Below are 18,554 nucleotides of genomic sequence, written 5' to 3'. Positions count from 1 at the left end.
CTTGGTTTTGTATGTGTTCTCCTCTACATTGCCCGTTCTGGCTTGTTACAGTATCAGGAAGCGTATACTAGAAGACTGACTGACTCATTCTAAATAAACTTTTCACATTGAATGTCTTGTGTAAGGGTATTCAGAATAAGATAGGAGATGAAACCTCTTCCAATAATTCGTTTTCGCTTGAGAGAGAGGGGGAACTGAGAAGGCCATGGAAAAATGTTTCTCTCTTTGTCTCTTTTAGAGGGTGGGGGACTCAGCTTGCTGTGCATTTTAAATACGTCATGGATCGTCCATATTTGCAAGACACAGTCCTCGATTGCGAAAATCATTTAAATAAATTTTGTTCTGCATTACTCAAAAATGAAAAAGTTATAGCATTTTTAGTACTGATTTTGCTGGTTGAGCAACAGTTATACTTTGGGTTTTTTATGCATAAAGCTTAGAGCATACAAAAGACAGACATTACCCGACCAGATTCTATGTTTCACATAATAAGGGGCTTGAATCCACTTTGACGGGATATGGCGGCCACCATACCCGCACGACACGCCACACATTTCCTTGTAAACTTGATGCACAAAAAAGTTTAGTCTTAATGGTCTCCAGATCTTTTTTGGCATATCATACATACTTAATTTTCGAGCCGTCTGCCATAAAAATCATCTAAAACAATTTATGAAAGCTTTGGGCCTTCGCCGTAACTGCTGCAGTTATTTCCCGCCAGTGGACTTACCCCTAGTCCTCTCAGGCCATCTGCCTAATAGGCTGAAAGAAGACTGGAGGCGATTCAAACAAAATGGCGGCCGGATTGTTGACAAGTGGTGCTCGTCAAAATATTCCTCAAAAAGAGGATTATTAACGCTTTTCTGGAAAAAAGATCGGATCGATTGAGAACTTCTTTATCATTGTATTAAGTGGAAATAGTTTATTGCATCAGTCAGATAACGCATAAGTGGATTTTCATCGTCTGTTTCTCACCGTGTACAAAATATAGCATCCTAAGACTTCGTAGTATTTTTGGCTTAGATATTGCCATGGGGATCAACTATCGAGGCGCTTAATGTGGGGATCAGAGAAGTAAAATCCTGATTGCCAAGGATAACTGGTTGTTATTGACACTTATATTATCATCGAAAGAGCCCATCTTTGGAGTGTATGCCGTGGGTCAAATATGTCTGACACTGTCATCTCATTAACGGCTTCTCTTGTGCGGGAGTATCTTAGCCGAAAGGTAAGCTTTGGTTTTTTCTTAGTTTTGAAAAAAAAAACTGAAAGAGTTTAAATTTCACGTCCTTCATTCATCGCGATTAGATGGCGATGAAATGATTTAGCTCGAGGTCTTTCGATGCACCGAACTCAAGCCAAGGTGTCGCGTTCTAGACGATTATAAATAATAAATTTACAGGTATATGATTTAAAATAACGATCCATTTGTGCTTGTGTATTTTGTTACCATTTATATGAAACAACGTTTCTTGTAAGCCCAATATTTCAAGACTTTTCTTTCTATTTTTCTTATGTAAGTTACTAAAGCTATGAAACAATGTAATTACCTTGCGTGACGAAATCTACATTTAAGAAAAATCGTTTGCAAAAGATACATTTTGTAATCCAGAAAGCCTGCTAACTAGTATCCCATATATAGTAATGTGCTTAAGTGATGTTCATTTTCCTCTCTTTGAAAACTTCATGGATATATTTTACAAAGTAGGTTGCCACATCTCCTCAGCTGGTCTTCATTGCCAGATATAATTTTCCCTTAACCCTTTACACCCTAATATCAGTATGCATATTCTCCATACTGTTCTCTATACATTTCCTAGGGTGCTGACAAGGAGAATTTGTGTGACAACCAAGAGTGTCTTTAGTTGGTGAATTCACTATTCCCTTTATTTTTGTGAGCTAAATGTGTATGTACAGGGGGTGCCAATATTGTAAGGAGAAATTAGATGCTACTCCCTCTAAGGGGTCAAAGAGTTAAACAAGGGGGGGGGGGCAAATGGTAACCTCTAACAACGAAAATTACTGTTTACTATTTATAATGATAATTCTAAAACCAGTTTTGTTCAATATTTTGTTCATTGTTTTGATGTTCTTAATATAATTATTTTAGGGATTAAAGAACACACTGCAAACCTTGGATAAGGAGATGCCAAGGAGTGATGATAGGTATGGAAATTTAATATTTAACTTATCATTTCTTGTAAAACCCTGGAATATCAGTTGATTATACAGTCTTATCTTTGAGGCCTGGGTTATTCAAAGGGCTACTAATGCTACCATATAATTGAATGGATAAATCCCTGTCCAGCAGATAAATGGCTATCTAGCAGAAGTGTTAACTTCCTTTAACTTCCAAGATCTGATTGTTAATTCTTCCCTTTAGCTGCTCCATATTTCCTTGTAAATTAGTTGCAAGAATTTTGTGTCGGTTGAGTGTTCTAAGTCAAGTTCAAGAAAACCTATTGGTTAGTTTTGCTGGGAAATTATCACCTGTGAAAATTAAGGATTGTTAATGTTGATTGTGATAGGTCAGTTTTGATCCCTTAGTAAATTTAGGTCAGTTTGTTCCTGTAAACTGTACAGTATTGAAGTATGACACTGATTCAAATTTGATGAATTTTGCAAGTTTTAACTGTACATTTAAAGTATTGATTTAGTTTTTTGATCGCAATGCTTTAATTTACTTTATTTTTCTCCTAGTATCAGCAACCGCGTTCAACTTGCAAAAGAAATGCACATTGAAAAGCTCATGAAAAAGAACAAGGTATGATTGTTCAATTTTTTCAGTTGATGTTGAATTTATCATTTTCTTTATTGCCAGTGGAAGGGGGACAATCTTTGGGTATTTTGTAGTCAAAATACATTGTACTTTCCCGTACATGATGTGATTAGTCAGCTTAAAGAAAAGCAAAACCAATGAAAGTGATGTTAATTGTTACTTAAATTCAATATTATGGCTGATTTTGACAGTTGTGAAGCTTGTGGTCTTGATTAGTAAATCAAGTAACTATGAATTACGTTCAATTTATATAGTTACCAAATGACACTCTTATTGGCCCAAAGTATTTCTTTTAGTTTAAGAGCGAGGTGGCTTCCTCCAGAATTTGATTAACCTCTTAGTGGAACGACAAACAAGAAATTCATTGTGGTGTTGGGGAGGGAGGGAAGATGGTGGTGCATGTATCCCCCTCTCCCCCCCCCAACCCTACTGTCTAAGTGTCTGTTTTAGCTTGATGATGATTAGATCTCATTCTGTCAGTTGTCATCATTGTGTCTTATTTTCTGTAGGAGCTTCCTGAACCATTTCGAACCATGTTGGAAGTCATGGTTAAGTGTATCAAAGAACAGGGTGGCTTGAGTTCCTCATCATCTGTTGGAGGTGAAAAAGTACATGAAAGACCCAGATCATCAAGGTACTGAATAGTTAATTTTACAGTTGTGTGCTTGGTTGCCAAGCCTTTGAACAGGTGTGAGGCTAAGGGTGACCTTGTTATAATACAAACCTTGCAGCTTTTCAAATGTAAACTGCTTTGTTATCATGCCAACTAGATACTGGTCTGTACCACAATAAGGTCACCTTCATCCTCACTTCAAATCAAAGGCTTAGCAACTATTAGTGCACAACTATAAAGTGGCCAATTCTTAACATGAAATGCACAATACTCCCATCCCAGAGAAAGAAACCTGGTGGAACAAATCATTCTTAAGTTATCAAAATAAGTTTCAAGCACAAATTTGTGGTCATAAATGGGAATGAAGCATTTATTGTGAGAAAAAATTGAAGACATTTATTGGTTGTTTAGAAACCGGAATTCTCTCTCTCTGTTGCTATGTTGGATTGTATGATGTGTTATGGTTGCCACTATTAAGACATAATCCCCTCTACACTGATGATACAGCACCACAGTTTCTTTTAAATTAGAAACTTACCTCTTTATTCTTCTAAGGACTACACTCACTTGTTTGTTCAAATTTTGTTTTCATTTTTAGGGAAGCCAGAAAAGATTCAAGAAACAAAACAGTGGCGCAGCCATCAAACAGTGATATTCTGAATCAAAGTGACAAACTTGATGATGAAGATGACAGAAAAGATTATGACGATCTCTTGAAACAGCTGGAAAAACCAGCACGAAACACTCCAACTACCAAACCAAGCTTGCTAACCAATGATTTAAGGACAAAAGTGAATTCTAATCAATCATACAGCATGGGAGGGAGTGCAAATTCACCTGTTTCAACAGGTTCTAGTGGTTTCTCAGAACCCTCAATGACTACACCCACAATGTCAAGTGATCCAAAGGCAAAACTCAAGAGTAAAAGGAGGCCTCATGCCACAGGAGGACCAGTGATTAGCTCAGGTTTAGCAGGTAAAAGAGACTTGAGGCTGCGTCCGGGTAGTGGCAGACTTAGCAGCAGTCTATCAGCTCTGAACAATGGAAGCTTGTTTGGAGATGATGAAGTAAGTAAAGAGCAAAACGTTGCACAGAACCAAAAACTGGATGCTCAAGATAATCATGTAAGTACAATGTATATGTAACAATTCAAGATCTTTCTGTACCAAGTTCAAATATTGTGCTCTGATTCTCTGATAGATTTGTAGCCGTTGGTAGTCTGGGGTTTTGAACAATATTAAACTTAAATTTAGTTACCTTGACTTCATGCAAAGCTGTACAGTCTGCCATTGTAAGCTGTCTACTTTCATTTTAACCCTTTAACTCCCTTAGGTGACCAAGACAGAATTTCTCCTTACAACATCAACACAATATCAAGCAGACAAGTGATGAGAATAAAGAAAAATATTAATTTGGGGGATTATTAGTTGATCTAATATCAAATTTTCCAAACTAACATCACAAGAACTATATGGCTGACAGTAAGGAGAATTAGCAATGAGATCTTAGGAGTTAAAGGGTTAATTTACCATAATTGTCATAATGAAGTATAATTATACAACTATTTAAATATTATTTCAGTCATTAAGGATAATACTTACTTTATGTGGCTTCATAGCTCAGCCTATTGTAGCACCAAATCAGTACCTGGTTGGCAATTGTATACAAAATTTTACAAATCCTGAATCAGTTTCCATTTTCTGCAATGACTTAATTTATAATTTTAATCTACCTTTAAAATACATTTTAAGTAGTAACTGTTGCAAAAAAAAGGGAGCTGATTCTAGACTAGACTAGACTAGACTAATAGTCAACTTGAGCTAAAGGGGGGCCTAGTTTTTTGTTGCTTTCCCTGCTGGCTTTTCTTCCTTCTGCAGCCCAGGCCTCCTAGGCCCCTCCCTAGATCTGCTACTATATGTGATTAGACATGTGATTGTTTTTCTCTTGTCTAGATTGATAGGCTTCCTAGGTCACAGGATTTTTCTCTTGATCAAAGTGGCAAAGATAGCCACCAACTGTAAGTACACAGGCCTGTTCAAAACCCCCATCTCCTCACCCTTTTTTTCTTCCTCTTTCTGTCAATCCATCCCTTTATTCCCACTTTCTTGGAAGTCCCTTTCTTTCTTCTCTGTCTCTCTAACCACAGCTGCACCATGTCTAAGTATGCCACACCTTTTTACTGAACCCTCTACATCCTGACATCAGTATGCACATTCTCTATACAGTTCTCCATACATTTCCTAAGTTGCTGACAGGGAGAATTTGTGCAACAATCAAGAGTTTCTTTTGCTGGTGATCATTTCCTTTATTCTCATGACCTTAATGTTTGATTCAGGAGTAAATAAGGAGGAAGCTAGTCACTCTTAGGGGTTAAATGGTTTATACATTATCTTGTAAAATTCTCCACTGAATAATATGGCCTTAATATGCTGCATTTCAGAGGAGACATTTCTCCAAAGGAATCAAGAAAAACTACATCTCATAGGAGCTCAACAAGGTACTACTTTAACTGTAACAGTAATTTTCTTCTTGATATAGTGGTTGAATAGCTAAAGAATCAATTGTGGTCTGTGTTGATGAGAAATGTTGCTTTTTTCTATTGCAGAAACCAGCCTCCATCTAACTTCAAGGTGCACAAGGTAACTGCATTGTCTGTGTCTCTGTGTCTGTTTAAGGTATTGACTGAGCAATAGATATGGTCATGAATGTTGTAGTGTGCTGGCAGCCCCCCACCCCCTCAATGCAGGATGTGTGTTTCTTCTCCTATGGGAAGATTTGAGATGAGTCAGGGAAGGGTTTGCCAGGAGTCTGTCTGAGACCTCGTACTGCTCAGAGTAGCTCAATGCCTCATAATTTTCTCCGTAAACGTTCATGCTGAAGAATTAATAAGTAATGAGGGTCTGCTCACAAGCTACGAATATTGTCACAGTATTCCATGACAGGAATGATAACTTAACCCTTTAACTCCCATGAGTGACCAAGACAGAATTTCTCCTTACAATATCAATACAATATCATTAACAATATCATTACAATATCAAGCAGACAAGTGATTAGAATGAAGAAAAATATCAATTAAGGGATCATAAGTTGATCCAATACCAAATTCTCCTATCAAACATCACAAGACCTGTATGGGAAACAGTAAGGAGAGTTACTTATGAGAACTTAGGAGTTTTAAAAAGGGTCAAAGGATCATTTGCACTCCACAATCATTTTTGTAACAATTATCATTATTATTTTTTGCTCAGGCTAAAAGTAGTGATCTGGTGTTTGAAGATGTTGATGAGGATCTTGATCAGGAACTTGCGCAGTTGTCATTAGGTAGGTATACATTGTAAACATATAAATTTTATGGCATTTTTTAGTGAAAGCCATTTATGACCATTTACCCCTACTTTTAAACATCTTAATCAACCTTGCATAACTGTGCTTTACACAGAGTTTTCCTCTTTTTTGGTCTTTTTCTTAGTTGGGACAGTTGTTATCAGTGGTACTTCACTTCTTGTCGATATTCTGCCAATAGAAACCTTAAGTTTTCCTTCCAATAAAAGAAGAAAGAGCGGATTTGAGGGACATTAAGTGGAACTAAAAAACATAATGTCAACTTAAGCACTGTTGTTACTATCAATATAATAAAATGGGAAGCTCTTATCATTGTTATCATAACATTCTACAAATTGAATGTGTGATTTTGCTTATACATATGCATTTTTTGTCTCAGGTCCAAAGAAGATTGCCTCAGTTGATGTTCAGAGTAAGCCTATATCGCTAGAAATTGCCATGGTAAGTCGCTTTGACTTAGGTAATATTCGCCGCTTGAAATGATTCTAGATTGTTTGTTTGTTTTTTGTTCATACTATATTTTATCTCTTTTTTTTTCAATCAGGGTTTGAAAAATCTTATCTTTGGAACTGCTACAGCAAGCTTTAATCCAGAATGGAGGAATCAGAGCTTTTCTTTTTGTGACCTTTATCAACTAGAGTACGGAATTGTTCAACTGAAGGTAATGAAAACGTCGCTTTTGTGGTGAGTCTTGCTGTTTTTGTCATTTGGTCTTACTTCCTCTTAAGAGGAGATGAAATCCCGCTATGGACCAACATCTCGTGAACGAGGAGAAGAAATCAAAAACGGGATGACTTGCCAGATTTGTGATATTTGATTCGTGATATGTGATGCGCACTGCGTGATACTAAATACGTGATACGTGATGCGTTAGTCAGTGTGATGTGACTATTTCACTCCATGTAGGGTGGACCGTGTGGTGTTCTTGCTGCTGTTCAAGGATTTGTCCTCAAACATTTGCTCTTTGGAGGAAAGAAGGGCGACAGAAAGAAGTAAGCACTGTTCGCTCTTTTCGTCGGCACTTGCACTTTTGGTAGGCTCTGGTGTATGTGTCTGTGGCAAGATATTGCTGCAATGTGTCTGAGTACTCTGTTGTTGTCGACAGGAAACTCCAGCCATCGTCCCGAGAGAGAACAAAAGCTCTAACGTCTGCTCTGAGTGAAATTCTTTGGAGGGCAGGAAACAACAAAACAGCTGCCGTGGCTTTGTGAGTTAAGCAGCATTAACCCTCAAACCCCCAAGAACTGAATGTTAATTCTCCCTTGTAGCTGCCATAATAGGCTCCCGTGTTTGGGTTACGCCTTGCTACCCCTTTTTCGGGCGCAGCAGACTATTACACCGTCGGAAGCCGCCTAAGGAGAAAGTTATTGAAAGCCTAGAATCTTGCACCATGTCCAGCGCTCAACTGAAATTGCTCCTGTTTAAAAATTTGTAAATTCATGATCGAGGTGAATAAGGAGAGAGCCTGGAGATCACAGGCTAATTTGAATTGCGATGCACCGTTAACGACCACAGAATACTACTTAGAGAGATACAGACTCTTACTCTAGTTCTGATATATAGCAGTTTAGTTTAAATGTCTGTTCTGTGGTTTATTGTTTATTTAAGTGGACTTTGTGTTCTGCAAAATTGACTTATGAATATCCATAATGCGACTTTTAATTATTTTGCTCTCTTCAAGACCTACCGGTGGATCCAACTTTTTCGGTGCTGGAAGATATAAACCTGACCAGCTGACAGAAGCAGTAAGTATTATATTTTCTTCAAGAGGCTAATTCGTCGGAATTTTTGGTTAGTGATAGATACATTCTTTTCATTAAAGATGATAAGAGCTTTTTGATCCAAGTTGTAGGTAAATAAATTGATATTTTGCAATGTCAGCTGTTCATGAATTTAATGATGGTGTGCTTTACCTATCATCAATCTCTTTAGCTTGTTTTACATGATTTCAAGTCTTCGGAAAGTCTTCACAGCTTTCTCTCCCAAAACATAACTCAGGTAAGGTTTGTTACGTTTTAAAATTTATCTGCAAAGACCGGGAAAGACGGCACGCAGTAATTTGCGAGCCATTTGTAGATGTATATTTACAGTGTTTTGAAACCTTAAATGCTATTAATGGCTCAATATATTTTTGAAGCTCGAGGCAAGAACATAAGTTTAGAATTCTAAGAGTTACATGCATGTAGGTAGCCTTGAATGTCTTAAAGGTGTCCTTAGCGTGGTTTGTTAAGCAATCAACTCCTTCTAAACCAAGAAAGAACAGGGATGGCCAAGGATGTCTAATGATGGCCAGTATTGGCCAGGAATGGAAAATATAGCAACAGATTGCAGATGATGAGCTTAAAAAGCCTAGGAAAATTTTTTCGAGATTCATTCTTCATGAATTTAGAAAAAAATAGCACAATCTACACTTGTGGTGTCGTGTATTATTTGTGATGTGGTATATGCATTCCATATATTTCCTTAGCGAGTGCTCAGTTCTTTAAGCTGATGAGACATTAAGTTAAAAGTCGTGATAAAAATAATGAAAAATACAGTTCTTGCTGGGTTTCTTACAGCCATGTTTTTTGTTTTACTTTTCAGTTTGAATCTGACAAAAGCAGTGGGTGTATTTTGTTGTTATATTCCGCAATATTGTCAAGATCAGTTCAAAAGTACGTGTGTTTTCTCGGTTTTTCCTTCTCTTTTCTTTCTTTTTGTTTCTTTATAGCTCACTTGTTTAGCTGACTAATGCCCCATTCACACCAAAGCTTAAACATGTTTAAAAGTTGTTTTGTTAAACACAGTTTAATTTTTTTTTTCTTCATAGAAACTATTTAGCCGAATATTTTTGACTTGAATGTAGCACATTGGAAATGCAAGTTAGCAAGTACTTGAATCCAATGGAAAATCAAGTTTTTCAGTTCTCTGTTTATAATTTTCATTCAATGAAAACCAGTTTAACAAAACATGCTTTGCTGGTGTGAATGGGGTATAAGTTATAGTATTCGTCTTTTCGTAGGGTAATCTCAGATATGGATGAACCAACAAATACTCTGATGGGAGCCCACGGTTATTGTACGCAGGTTAGTCATAATAAGATTGCCTTGAATAGAGCATCAGGTTGAGAGAGACTGTTTTCCTCGCGTGACTACAGCAGTCAAACGTAACGCATGCGCAAATGAGGTAGTTTTGGCCAGCCGCACACTAGTTTCCCGCGCAAAATTTGAAAGGGAAGTGGAAGAACTAGACGTCGTTACGCGAAATTTACGAAAATAATTTGCAAAAGGAAGGAAAAATGGGGAAAAGAAATCTCAAGACTTGTCGAAAGCAAAATGCGGGTATTCTTTTTACTTACCATTTTCTTTTGAACTTTATCAAAAAAGTTACCCGCTCTTTAAACATCGTAATATTCTGGCTTGTAGGGATGTATATAAATCCTATGAAACCTCTTGGTTGTGACAAACTGGAAGCACGATTTACGACTGTCTTTTAATCGTTTAGACGTTTGCGATTGTTGTTCGTGTTCTGTCATCTTCATGATTGGATTTGCGTGTTTTAAGTCACAAAGGCGCGCCACAAAGGCACGCCACAAAGGCTTCAAAGACAGGAGCTTGATGAACGCAAACACACTAACTACAGTCTCGCTCACTTTTCTGCCTGCTTTCTACGCGCAAAGTTCCCGGATAAACTTTTCCTTTATGCTATACCGCTGGCCTAGTATACTTCACTTTGTCTTATTGACATCCTCTCATTTAAGGAAATGGTCAACCTAATTGTCACTGGCAAAGCAACATCCAACACATTTGACAACATTATGGAGATCGACACTGGAGGGGCAAAGAAGGTGACGTTTGTAACTTCACTAATACGTTTTGGTAACGAAAGTTGTTCAACCTTGATCAGTATAGAGAAAAATCTTTGATAGGAAGCGTTTTCATACACACAAAGATGTGGAACATCCAACCGGAGCATAGGAGACTCGATAGGCAGCGGCCGTTGGATGGAAGAAGGGACTCCAAGAAAGACTCTAACGACCAATTTTTTTTTTTTTTGGGGGGGGGGGGGGAAAGAAACCGTGTAGAGGGAGCGGGGGGATGTGTAGCCTAGGTGAACACTCGGATGCATGATTTTTCTTTTTCTTTGCTTGGTGCACAATTTCATAGTTCAGTTATCGAGGACTGTAATAGTAAAATCAATTTTTGTCTTTTTCTAAATTCTCCTTTTAAATTATTCCTTTTTTTTTAGAATGTATTTAAAGGAATAGAAAAACAAAGCGACATTGGACTTCTGTCGCTATTTGAACACTACAAGTCATGCGAGGTGGGCTACATTTTAGTCACGTTGTCTTTGAACGTTTCATGTTGTAAGGCAGATCAACTATTGTAACCAAATATTGTTGGTAAGCTTTATTTGTTGAGTTCCCCATCGGGCTTCCGTTTTGATCTTATCCAATCTCAGTCATCCTTGTCTTTTCTCGGTGCATTATCAGCTCATTCATCTTTTTTTATCTTACCCAACCAATATATTGTTGTATGTCTTTGTACCGTACAAAGAGTCCTTTAATATCGTCAAGAAGTTCTTCTAATTCTCTAAGCCCCAGAGTCTACCTATGAAGTCTCCTTAGAAGTCTTCATTCATTTTCTTGTAAAAACTGTGGTTAGAATTTGTCACAGACAAGAGCAGTTTCTATTCAGAGATCACTTCCTTCATTCTTGTTACCTTGGCATGTAATAATGTGTTGTTTTTTTTGTAAAGAGAAACTAAAATCTGGTTACACTTTGGGCTCAAAGGATCAATGAAGAGATGATCATGCTGCTGAAAGATTGTTTCTTTTTGTCTCATTTTAAGGTTGGTATCAACTTCAAGAGCCCCAAGTATCCCATCTGGGTCATCTGCAGCGAGAGTCACTTCAGTGTACTGTTCTCTGTGGACAGAAACCTCTTGGATGATTGGTAGGTACTTGTTCCTTTTAACACGATGTGTTAATTGAGGATTGGCATTTGTTACCTGGCTATAAGAACATTTCATTTTTGCATTAAATTCGGGAGGGGATAGTAATGTCGTGATTTAAGTCTATCAACTTGACTTTTTCTCTTACTTTCGTACTCATCGTTGTACTGTGGAACCTCGCGAACTCGAATTTGGATGACTCGGAATTCGCGCAATTTTCCTTGAAGCGCACTTCGTAGAGAAGTAAAATGAACTAACTCGAACTCTCTCAGTCTTCCGGACTGTTTTCCAATAGAATGAAAGGGGTAAGGTTCTATAGAAACTGTGCTGCTGCGTCATTGGGAGAGTATAACAAGGTAATTTGGTATATCAACTGAGTTGATGATGTAAATAGGCCACCGTAACTGAAGAGTTTAAAAGCTGATGTTTCGAGCGTTAGCCCTTCGTTAGAGCGAATGGCGAATGGATAACGCTCGAAACTCAATTGATAATACCAAATAACCCTGTTTTACATTTGCCTTGACAGTTCAACTGAGTAGGGCTCTGCTGTAGCGTTTTTACATGAGTTTCAATTTCTATTCCCTTAACAAATGATTGAAAATGGTGTGCCTCGATAAAACTTGGAAGGTCTGGGTGGAAAACCGATAAAATAACGAAGAGACTGTGTACAATCCAAGCCTTCCGTGGTAATACAAGTTAGCTAATAACAAATTTTAATGATTTTTCTTTTTTGCTGTGTAGGAAGTTAGAAAAGAAGTTTGATCTTTATTACTATGACGGTCTGGCCCGCCAAGAGGAGGAAATCAAACTAACAATAGGTAAGGTCGTCATATGTAAAATCAGCTTACAGAAACGTCAAGGTAATGAAACTCGTGCCTCAAGCGTCGTCGGAGAAATGCGGGTGACGAGGGCGCGATTTGTTTTTGTTTGGCATCTGATTGGTTCAAAATGGGTGTGAAGCGTTATTTCTTGACCAATCACAGAGCGGGAAACAAAGGTAATCCTGGATTACTTATTCGACCTTAATACATTCAATGAAAATAAGAACAGAGAATATATATGGCGTCACATTGGTTTTAGCAGTGTTGCCGTCTCAGAATATAACTGGCTAAGTTACGCTATGATGTGAAAACTGATTTGGCAGTTACGAGGAGAAGGTCTGTGGACTCGAAATATTTTCAGGGTGAAATATTGTTGAGATTTGCTCGGTGAATGATGTTTGACTCTTACCGGTGGTTCCCACAATCAATCAAGTCATTATATTATAAATGTAAGCCATTTTAACAATAGATTTGGCATAGTACTCATGTTCATACTTAAATCTATTCATTTGGCTTTAACTAGATACAACAAGGGAATGTCCTGATTACAAAGACACCGATCTTGTCCCTCCACTAGAACACTGCATTAGAACAAGGTTTGTAAATCATAGTGATTTAAGAGAGAATTTGTTTTGTTGTGAAAGCCTGCCCAGGTGCTCAGTTAGAATATAGCGTTGCAAAGAAAAACACGCGGAACAGATGCAAGGGTGAAGAAAGCTTGTTCAAACCTCAGTCTTTTGCGAGCATTTTCCTAAAGGCCTGGATCGTTTCAAAATGACGCCTTGCAAAAAAAAAAAAAAAAACTTCAAGTAAGATTTTTTAAACTACCCTTCTGAATGTAATACAAAACATTTTCACGTCTTTGCTGAATGCCAGCCTAACCAGGGGTGGATGTTCCTATAGGCGACCCTATACCCTTTATGTGGACAAGTGCAACTGAAGTCTGTCCCAGCCCTTCCAATTCTTCAGTACTATTTTGATTGCTTACATTTAATTCGTGCTAAAGGAAAAACAATCGACTTTGGACCATAGCCATTCCTACAACGTCTGTAATAAATTACGAATCCGATATAGTTCACCAAAGAAATTATATTTGCCACTTTCTCTGCAGATGGAAAAATGCTGTAGTAGACTGGAATGGATCGGAGCCAATTTTGTGATGTTCGCTTGCGTTGAATTCAATAAAACCAGGGGTTCTTTTGTGGGTGGATCTACTAACAGGAATTTGGAAAATGCCTGTGAAAGATATTCCTAAAAATATTTTTAGCGCAAAGTGCATGAAATCTCCCCAGAGATAGTTAGTGTTGGATACCTGAGGAAAACGTCCATTTGACTCTTTTTTGTTGCAATGGCATTGTTCAATATGGAAATAAACAAACAGATTAACGGTGCGAGTTGCTTAGTAATCTCTGTAATGTAGTAACCGACATGGTAAATAGCAATTCATTTTCTCTCACATTCACGTCTACCTGACCAATCTATAAAATCGATAAGTGATAAAAATTGATAGCAGTCATACCAACATTTATGGATTTCCATTGAGAGATTTTAATGAACAATAGGGGCACAGAATGTTCCTTGCGAGTGTTAGAGCACTCTGTTCTAATTTGCAGTGATTACGATTGTCATGCACGATTTCCACAATTTTAAATGGCCATGTTCTATGGCGATGATCCTTGTTTAATTTCTCGCCGTTTTTCGTTATTTCGTCTTCGTTTTTAAAATAATTGGGATATACGGCTAATTCGGCGCAAGGAAAAACTACAGTTTTGTGCGTGAAACCTTCAAACCCCTAGTTACACGAACGTAATTTCATGCAAACAGGAAACCAACCATTCATGCGAGCAACTGTAAAATTTGTTCGTGCACCAGCATGCTATCGAAAGGGCTATTTGAGCTTGAAAATTTATTGGTAGACCATTTTAGAACATTAATATTCGAAGGAAAATTTTAGGCCTCTTAAAATGATCCACTTTTGTAGATGTAATAATTGCAAAGAGGTTTAATCCAAAGCAAAATTATTTGAACAGCTGCTGTGCTCATTAATTGGGGTTTGTGGTCCCACTTGGGGTTAATAAAAGAAAACAATCCTAGCCGACCCCTTGTTTCCCCAATAAGTACCATGCGAACATCCATTTAATACTGCAATTGTCGAAAATCAAATGAGGATATAGACAAGATCATTGATAGAATAATTCTTAAGAGGACAGAAATAATTTAAAATAGAAATGAATTTAATATCTTTTCTTTGCAATGTATAAAAAATTTCATGCGTTCCATTCAACCATCCTAAGCTAAATTGAAATTAAAGCATAACCTGGATGAAGAACATTGCATCCTAATGAACAATAAAAATGTACTAGTGATCCAGTCGTTTCTCCTGCCACGGTTGGCATAGGGAACTGGTATCTGCTTTCGCGGCAAAACAACAAGGGACGTTGCATTGTGTTATCGCTTTGTTATGTTCTTTTTAGTAGCCGACAATGAACGCATTTTGGCACCAAAATTTGAATATGAATAGAATCCATCAAAACTTATACCAGTTATACATTGACTTTGGTTTTTTCAGTTTACATTGTAATCATTCAACGCTTCCCTAAGTTATCTGAAAAAAAATTTAGGTTTTTTTTAAATTGCATTCGATGGTGAAACCTTTTTCAGTCAGATGCAAATGCTGACACAATGACAAGCTTTAAAAATGTTTTGTGCTCTTGTATATGTCTATTTACATATTTCTATATTTCAATATATTTATTTACAGATATATTGATATGGATGTATAGATACGTGGTGAATGATCGTGAACATTAAAAAGAATTAGACAGAAGCAAAGCAATATTCAAACTCATCAATTATTTGGTATGATGTAAACTTTCCTTAAGTTGTCCCAAGAGTCAAGTTTGGTGATAATTGGCCAAACACCTCTATGCCAACAAAACAAAAGTAATATACAACAAACCCGCTTTATTATTCTACAAGTCCATGTTCAACAACACCACTTTTAAATCGCAAGTGCAACCATGTTGGAAGAGCTGGCATGGGTCTTTCTAGCAGTAATCGTTGTTAAATTGATCTTGGATCACTTTACTGCCAACAAAAATCTTCCACCCGGACCATTTCCGCTCCCGATTATTGGTAATGCGCACAAATTGGCCGCTGATTCACGCCATATTGACCTTATGAAACTTGAAAAACAATACGGCAAAGTATTTCGTTTGTATCTCGGTAATCAGCTCGTGGTAATCGTTAGTGGTGGAGAAGCGCTGAAAGAAGTTCTCGTCACAAAATCTGCCGATTTCGCTGGACGTCCGAATCTCTACACCTCACAGGTTTATTCAAAAGGAAAGGCAATCGCGCTGGCAGATTATTCTCCGGAATGGCGACTGCATCGCAAGATTGCTGTCTCTGCGCTGAAGATGTACAGCAACAACAGAATAAACCAAGGATCCGTAATCAATGAAGAGTTTGATCTGCTGTTAAAAAGGGTCCATGCTAGAAATGGTCAACCACATGACATCACAAGAGAGATACGACTGGCTGTGACGAATGTGGTTTGTGCTGTAGTGTTCGGTTCGAGATTCGAACTTGACGACCCGGAGTTCACAAAGTTCTTAGACATCACCAATGCTTTGGCGAAGATGGTCGCGGCTGGGAGCATTGTGGACGTTTTTCCTTGGCTCGGTTGGATCCCATTTAAGTCTCTTCAGAATCTAAGGGAAAAATGCAAGGAACGAGATGAGCTTCTAGGAAAGAAATTTGTTGAACATGTGGAGGCGAACAGAGTGTTACATCCACAAGACCTGACAGATTCGTTATTGAAGGCAAGAAAGGAAGCTGAGGATGAAGACTCCGCTGTCAAAGGATTCCTCTCTGACGAACACCTAATTATGACCATGAGCGACATCTTTATTGCTGGAATGGAGACCACTGCAAGCACCTTGTGTTGGGCACTGATACACTTGATTCACAACCCTGAGGTCCAGCAGATGCTGCATCAAGAGCTGGATCACGTCATTGGCCCGGATCGTTTGCCAGAACTAGGAGACAAGAAGAATCTTCCGTACGTAGAGGCGACCATTACAGAAACTCTGCGCATCTCCTCTCTTGTACCTTTGTCAGTTCCTCATAAGGCAACAGTAGACACCTCTCTGCAAGGATACTGTGTTCCAAAGGGAACCACAGTTTTAACTAATCTATGGTCCATTCACCACGATCCGGATATCTGGGATGAACCATACAGCTTCAGGCCTAAAAGATTCCTTGATGAAAATGGCAATTTCGCTGCACCATCATTTGACCGTTTCCTGCCCTTTTCTGCGGGGCGCCGTGCCTGCTTAGGAGAGCCTTTGGCACGGATTGAGCTTTTTCTGGTCCTTGCACGTTTGTTGCACAACTTCAGGTTTGAGAATCCACCCGGATTTGATCTTCCATCCGTTGAACCCATCGTAGGAATCGTTCTGCAACCACAACCGTTTAAAGTCTGTGCTCTGAAAAGAAGAGATGTCACACATTCCAAGTCATGAAAAGAAAAATAGTTCGTGTGTTTCTTGTTTGTATAAAGGTTGACAAACTATTTGACAGCAGGGTTAAACCATTGTGTGGTATATTAGCTATGTATTTCCATTGCATTCAGTGAGAAACTTTTCATCTCAAGAATGCCTGACTCATGATGAAGCCAAGAGAAAGTACTTCAAAACGGTCTATGTTCTCTTGTCGAAACATGGAAGGTTTCACTGTACATATATATATAGTAAAGTCAATGGCTGTTGATTTTACCGATACTTTTTTCCAATACAAATCTTTATTTACGACGTATATTACTTGCGATACATAAACTCTATTTCAACACGTTATTTACACGCACTCATTTCCTAACAACACATTCCATAAGTTACACTACTTCATTGAGCTGCGTACATTGAAATCCTATAATTATTACACTATTTACAATGTTTACATTAATCGAATACTGCATTTCTGACATTAGTAACATCAATTTCATTATTTTGAATATGTTCAAAAAATTTCAGTTCTATTACCAAGAGTTGATGAATAACTCTGCAGATACGTTAGTTTTCGTATACTTTTTGAACCGTGAGATAATCTCTTGAACAATTTCCTGATTCTGTATTGTTTTTAAATATTTTAATCATCGCGCCAAATTTTAGTACTAAATAATGGTCAGAGGCGATATTGGTTATTCTTTATTTCGCACTCATTTGAGCTACTTAGGATGCTTTGAAACTTTGTCTCTAGCTTTGTGTACGAGCAGAAACAGCGGAGAACACGCCGCATACCTCCATAGCCCCGTTATTTCCACGAGGTCTAACCCAAAACACGGTTTTACGCAATCAGTGGGCCTCAGTCTTTCTCCAGAAGAGGGTTGATTAAATTAAATGATAATCCTTCCACTTTTAGCTTACGGCCCTCTTGAGACTGTTCTCAAAAATGAATGTTCCAATAAAAGATTCAGTTACTCGAAGATTGTCTAGGCCGCGGTTTTTTGGAACAGCGGCTGAACTTTGTTTAAATAACCGGCCCCTTAAGTGTGGTGATGAGGTGAATAAATGCGAAAGTACATACGGAGAATACCCTTTATCTACCACAAGTAATGTTCACTGTGCATTTGCTGAATAGTTCTCTTAGAAAAACCAATTAGCTCTGTCTTTCAGGTACTCCTTTTGGAGCAAGGTTATAAGTATTTAACGAAAAGACTGAAGGGCCTTTGGTGTGCGTTTATCAATTTGCTTATACAAATGAAACCAGTGACTTATTCACAAAGAAACGCGTGATACTTGGCTTACCCTACATCCTGCTTCAAAAAAATGTGACACAGGCTCTTTAAATACGCGGTTCATCCGTTTCAGTAAAGGGTTAACTCCTAGAAGTGATTAACATGCAACTTCCTTCTTAAATATCCACTCGTTATCTAGCAAACAGGTAATGAGAATACTTACATTTATCAGGGAGAAGTTGCTATCTTGATCTAATACCAAATTCTTGTCACCTATTTACAAGGAAATGTGTAGCAACTGGAGAGGAGGATTGACAATCAGATCTTGGG

At 37.9% G+C, this 18,554-nt stretch overlaps 2 protein-coding genes across 2 annotated transcripts; both read left to right on the top strand.

Moving 5' to 3' along the window:
* The first annotated feature begins 788 nt into the window (after nucleotides 1-788).
* On the top strand, nucleotides 789-13,873 carry LOC131799370 (probable ubiquitin carboxyl-terminal hydrolase MINDY-4). Its single transcript, XM_059117093.2, has 23 exons — nucleotides 789-1,228; nucleotides 2,111-2,166; nucleotides 2,701-2,764; nucleotides 3,289-3,413; nucleotides 3,991-4,516; nucleotides 5,345-5,409; nucleotides 5,833-5,889; nucleotides 5,998-6,031; nucleotides 6,644-6,716; nucleotides 7,117-7,178; nucleotides 7,282-7,398; nucleotides 7,644-7,729; nucleotides 7,843-7,944; nucleotides 8,419-8,482; nucleotides 8,670-8,735; nucleotides 9,321-9,391; nucleotides 9,739-9,802; nucleotides 10,477-10,563; nucleotides 10,965-11,039; nucleotides 11,568-11,671; nucleotides 12,411-12,487; nucleotides 13,014-13,086; nucleotides 13,602-13,873. Exons 1-23 carry the CDS (start codon nucleotides 1,169-1,171, stop codon nucleotides 13,648-13,650), a joined length of 2,157 nt encoding a protein of 718 aa, XP_058973076.2. The 5' UTR covers nucleotides 789-1,168; the 3' UTR covers nucleotides 13,651-13,873.
* A 1,637-nt stretch (nucleotides 13,874-15,510) lies between these two features.
* Nucleotides 15,511-17,013, top strand: LOC131799360 (steroid 17-alpha-hydroxylase/17,20 lyase-like). The gene has a single exon (XM_059117082.2). It carries the CDS (start codon nucleotides 15,511-15,513, stop codon nucleotides 17,011-17,013), a length of 1,503 nt encoding a protein of 500 aa, XP_058973065.2.
* The last annotated feature ends 1,541 nt before the right edge of the window (nucleotides 17,014-18,554 follow it).

The sequence above is a fragment of the Pocillopora verrucosa genome, chromosome 5 (genome assembly GCF_036669915.1).
Source record: "Pocillopora verrucosa isolate sample1 chromosome 5, ASM3666991v2, whole genome shotgun sequence".
Taxonomy (NCBI): Eukaryota; Metazoa; Cnidaria; class Anthozoa; order Scleractinia; family Pocilloporidae; genus Pocillopora; species Pocillopora verrucosa.
Note: the sequence above shows the minus strand (reverse complement) of the source record. Positions and strands in the feature narration are given on the sequence as shown.

What these genes read in the sequence shown, in the direction of transcription:
- LOC131799360 (XM_059117082.2), top strand. Translation starts at nt 15,511, where the DNA reads ATGTTGGAAGAGCTGGCATGGGTCTTTCTAGCAGTAATCGTTGTTAAA.
- LOC131799370 (XM_059117093.2), top strand. Translation starts at nt 1,169, where the DNA reads ATGTCTGACACTGTCATCTCATTAACGGCTTCTCTTGTGCGGGAGTAT. An exon ending in CTAACTTCAAGGTGCACAAG is followed by an intron (nt 6,032 to 6,643) that starts GTAACTGCATTG and finishes TTTTTTGCTCAG; the next exon opens with GCTAAAAGTAGTGATCTGGT. An exon ending in GGAAATCAAACTAACAATAG is followed by an intron (nt 12,488 to 13,013) that starts GTAAGGTCGTCA and finishes GGCTTTAACTAG; the next exon opens with ATACAACAAGGGAATGTCCT.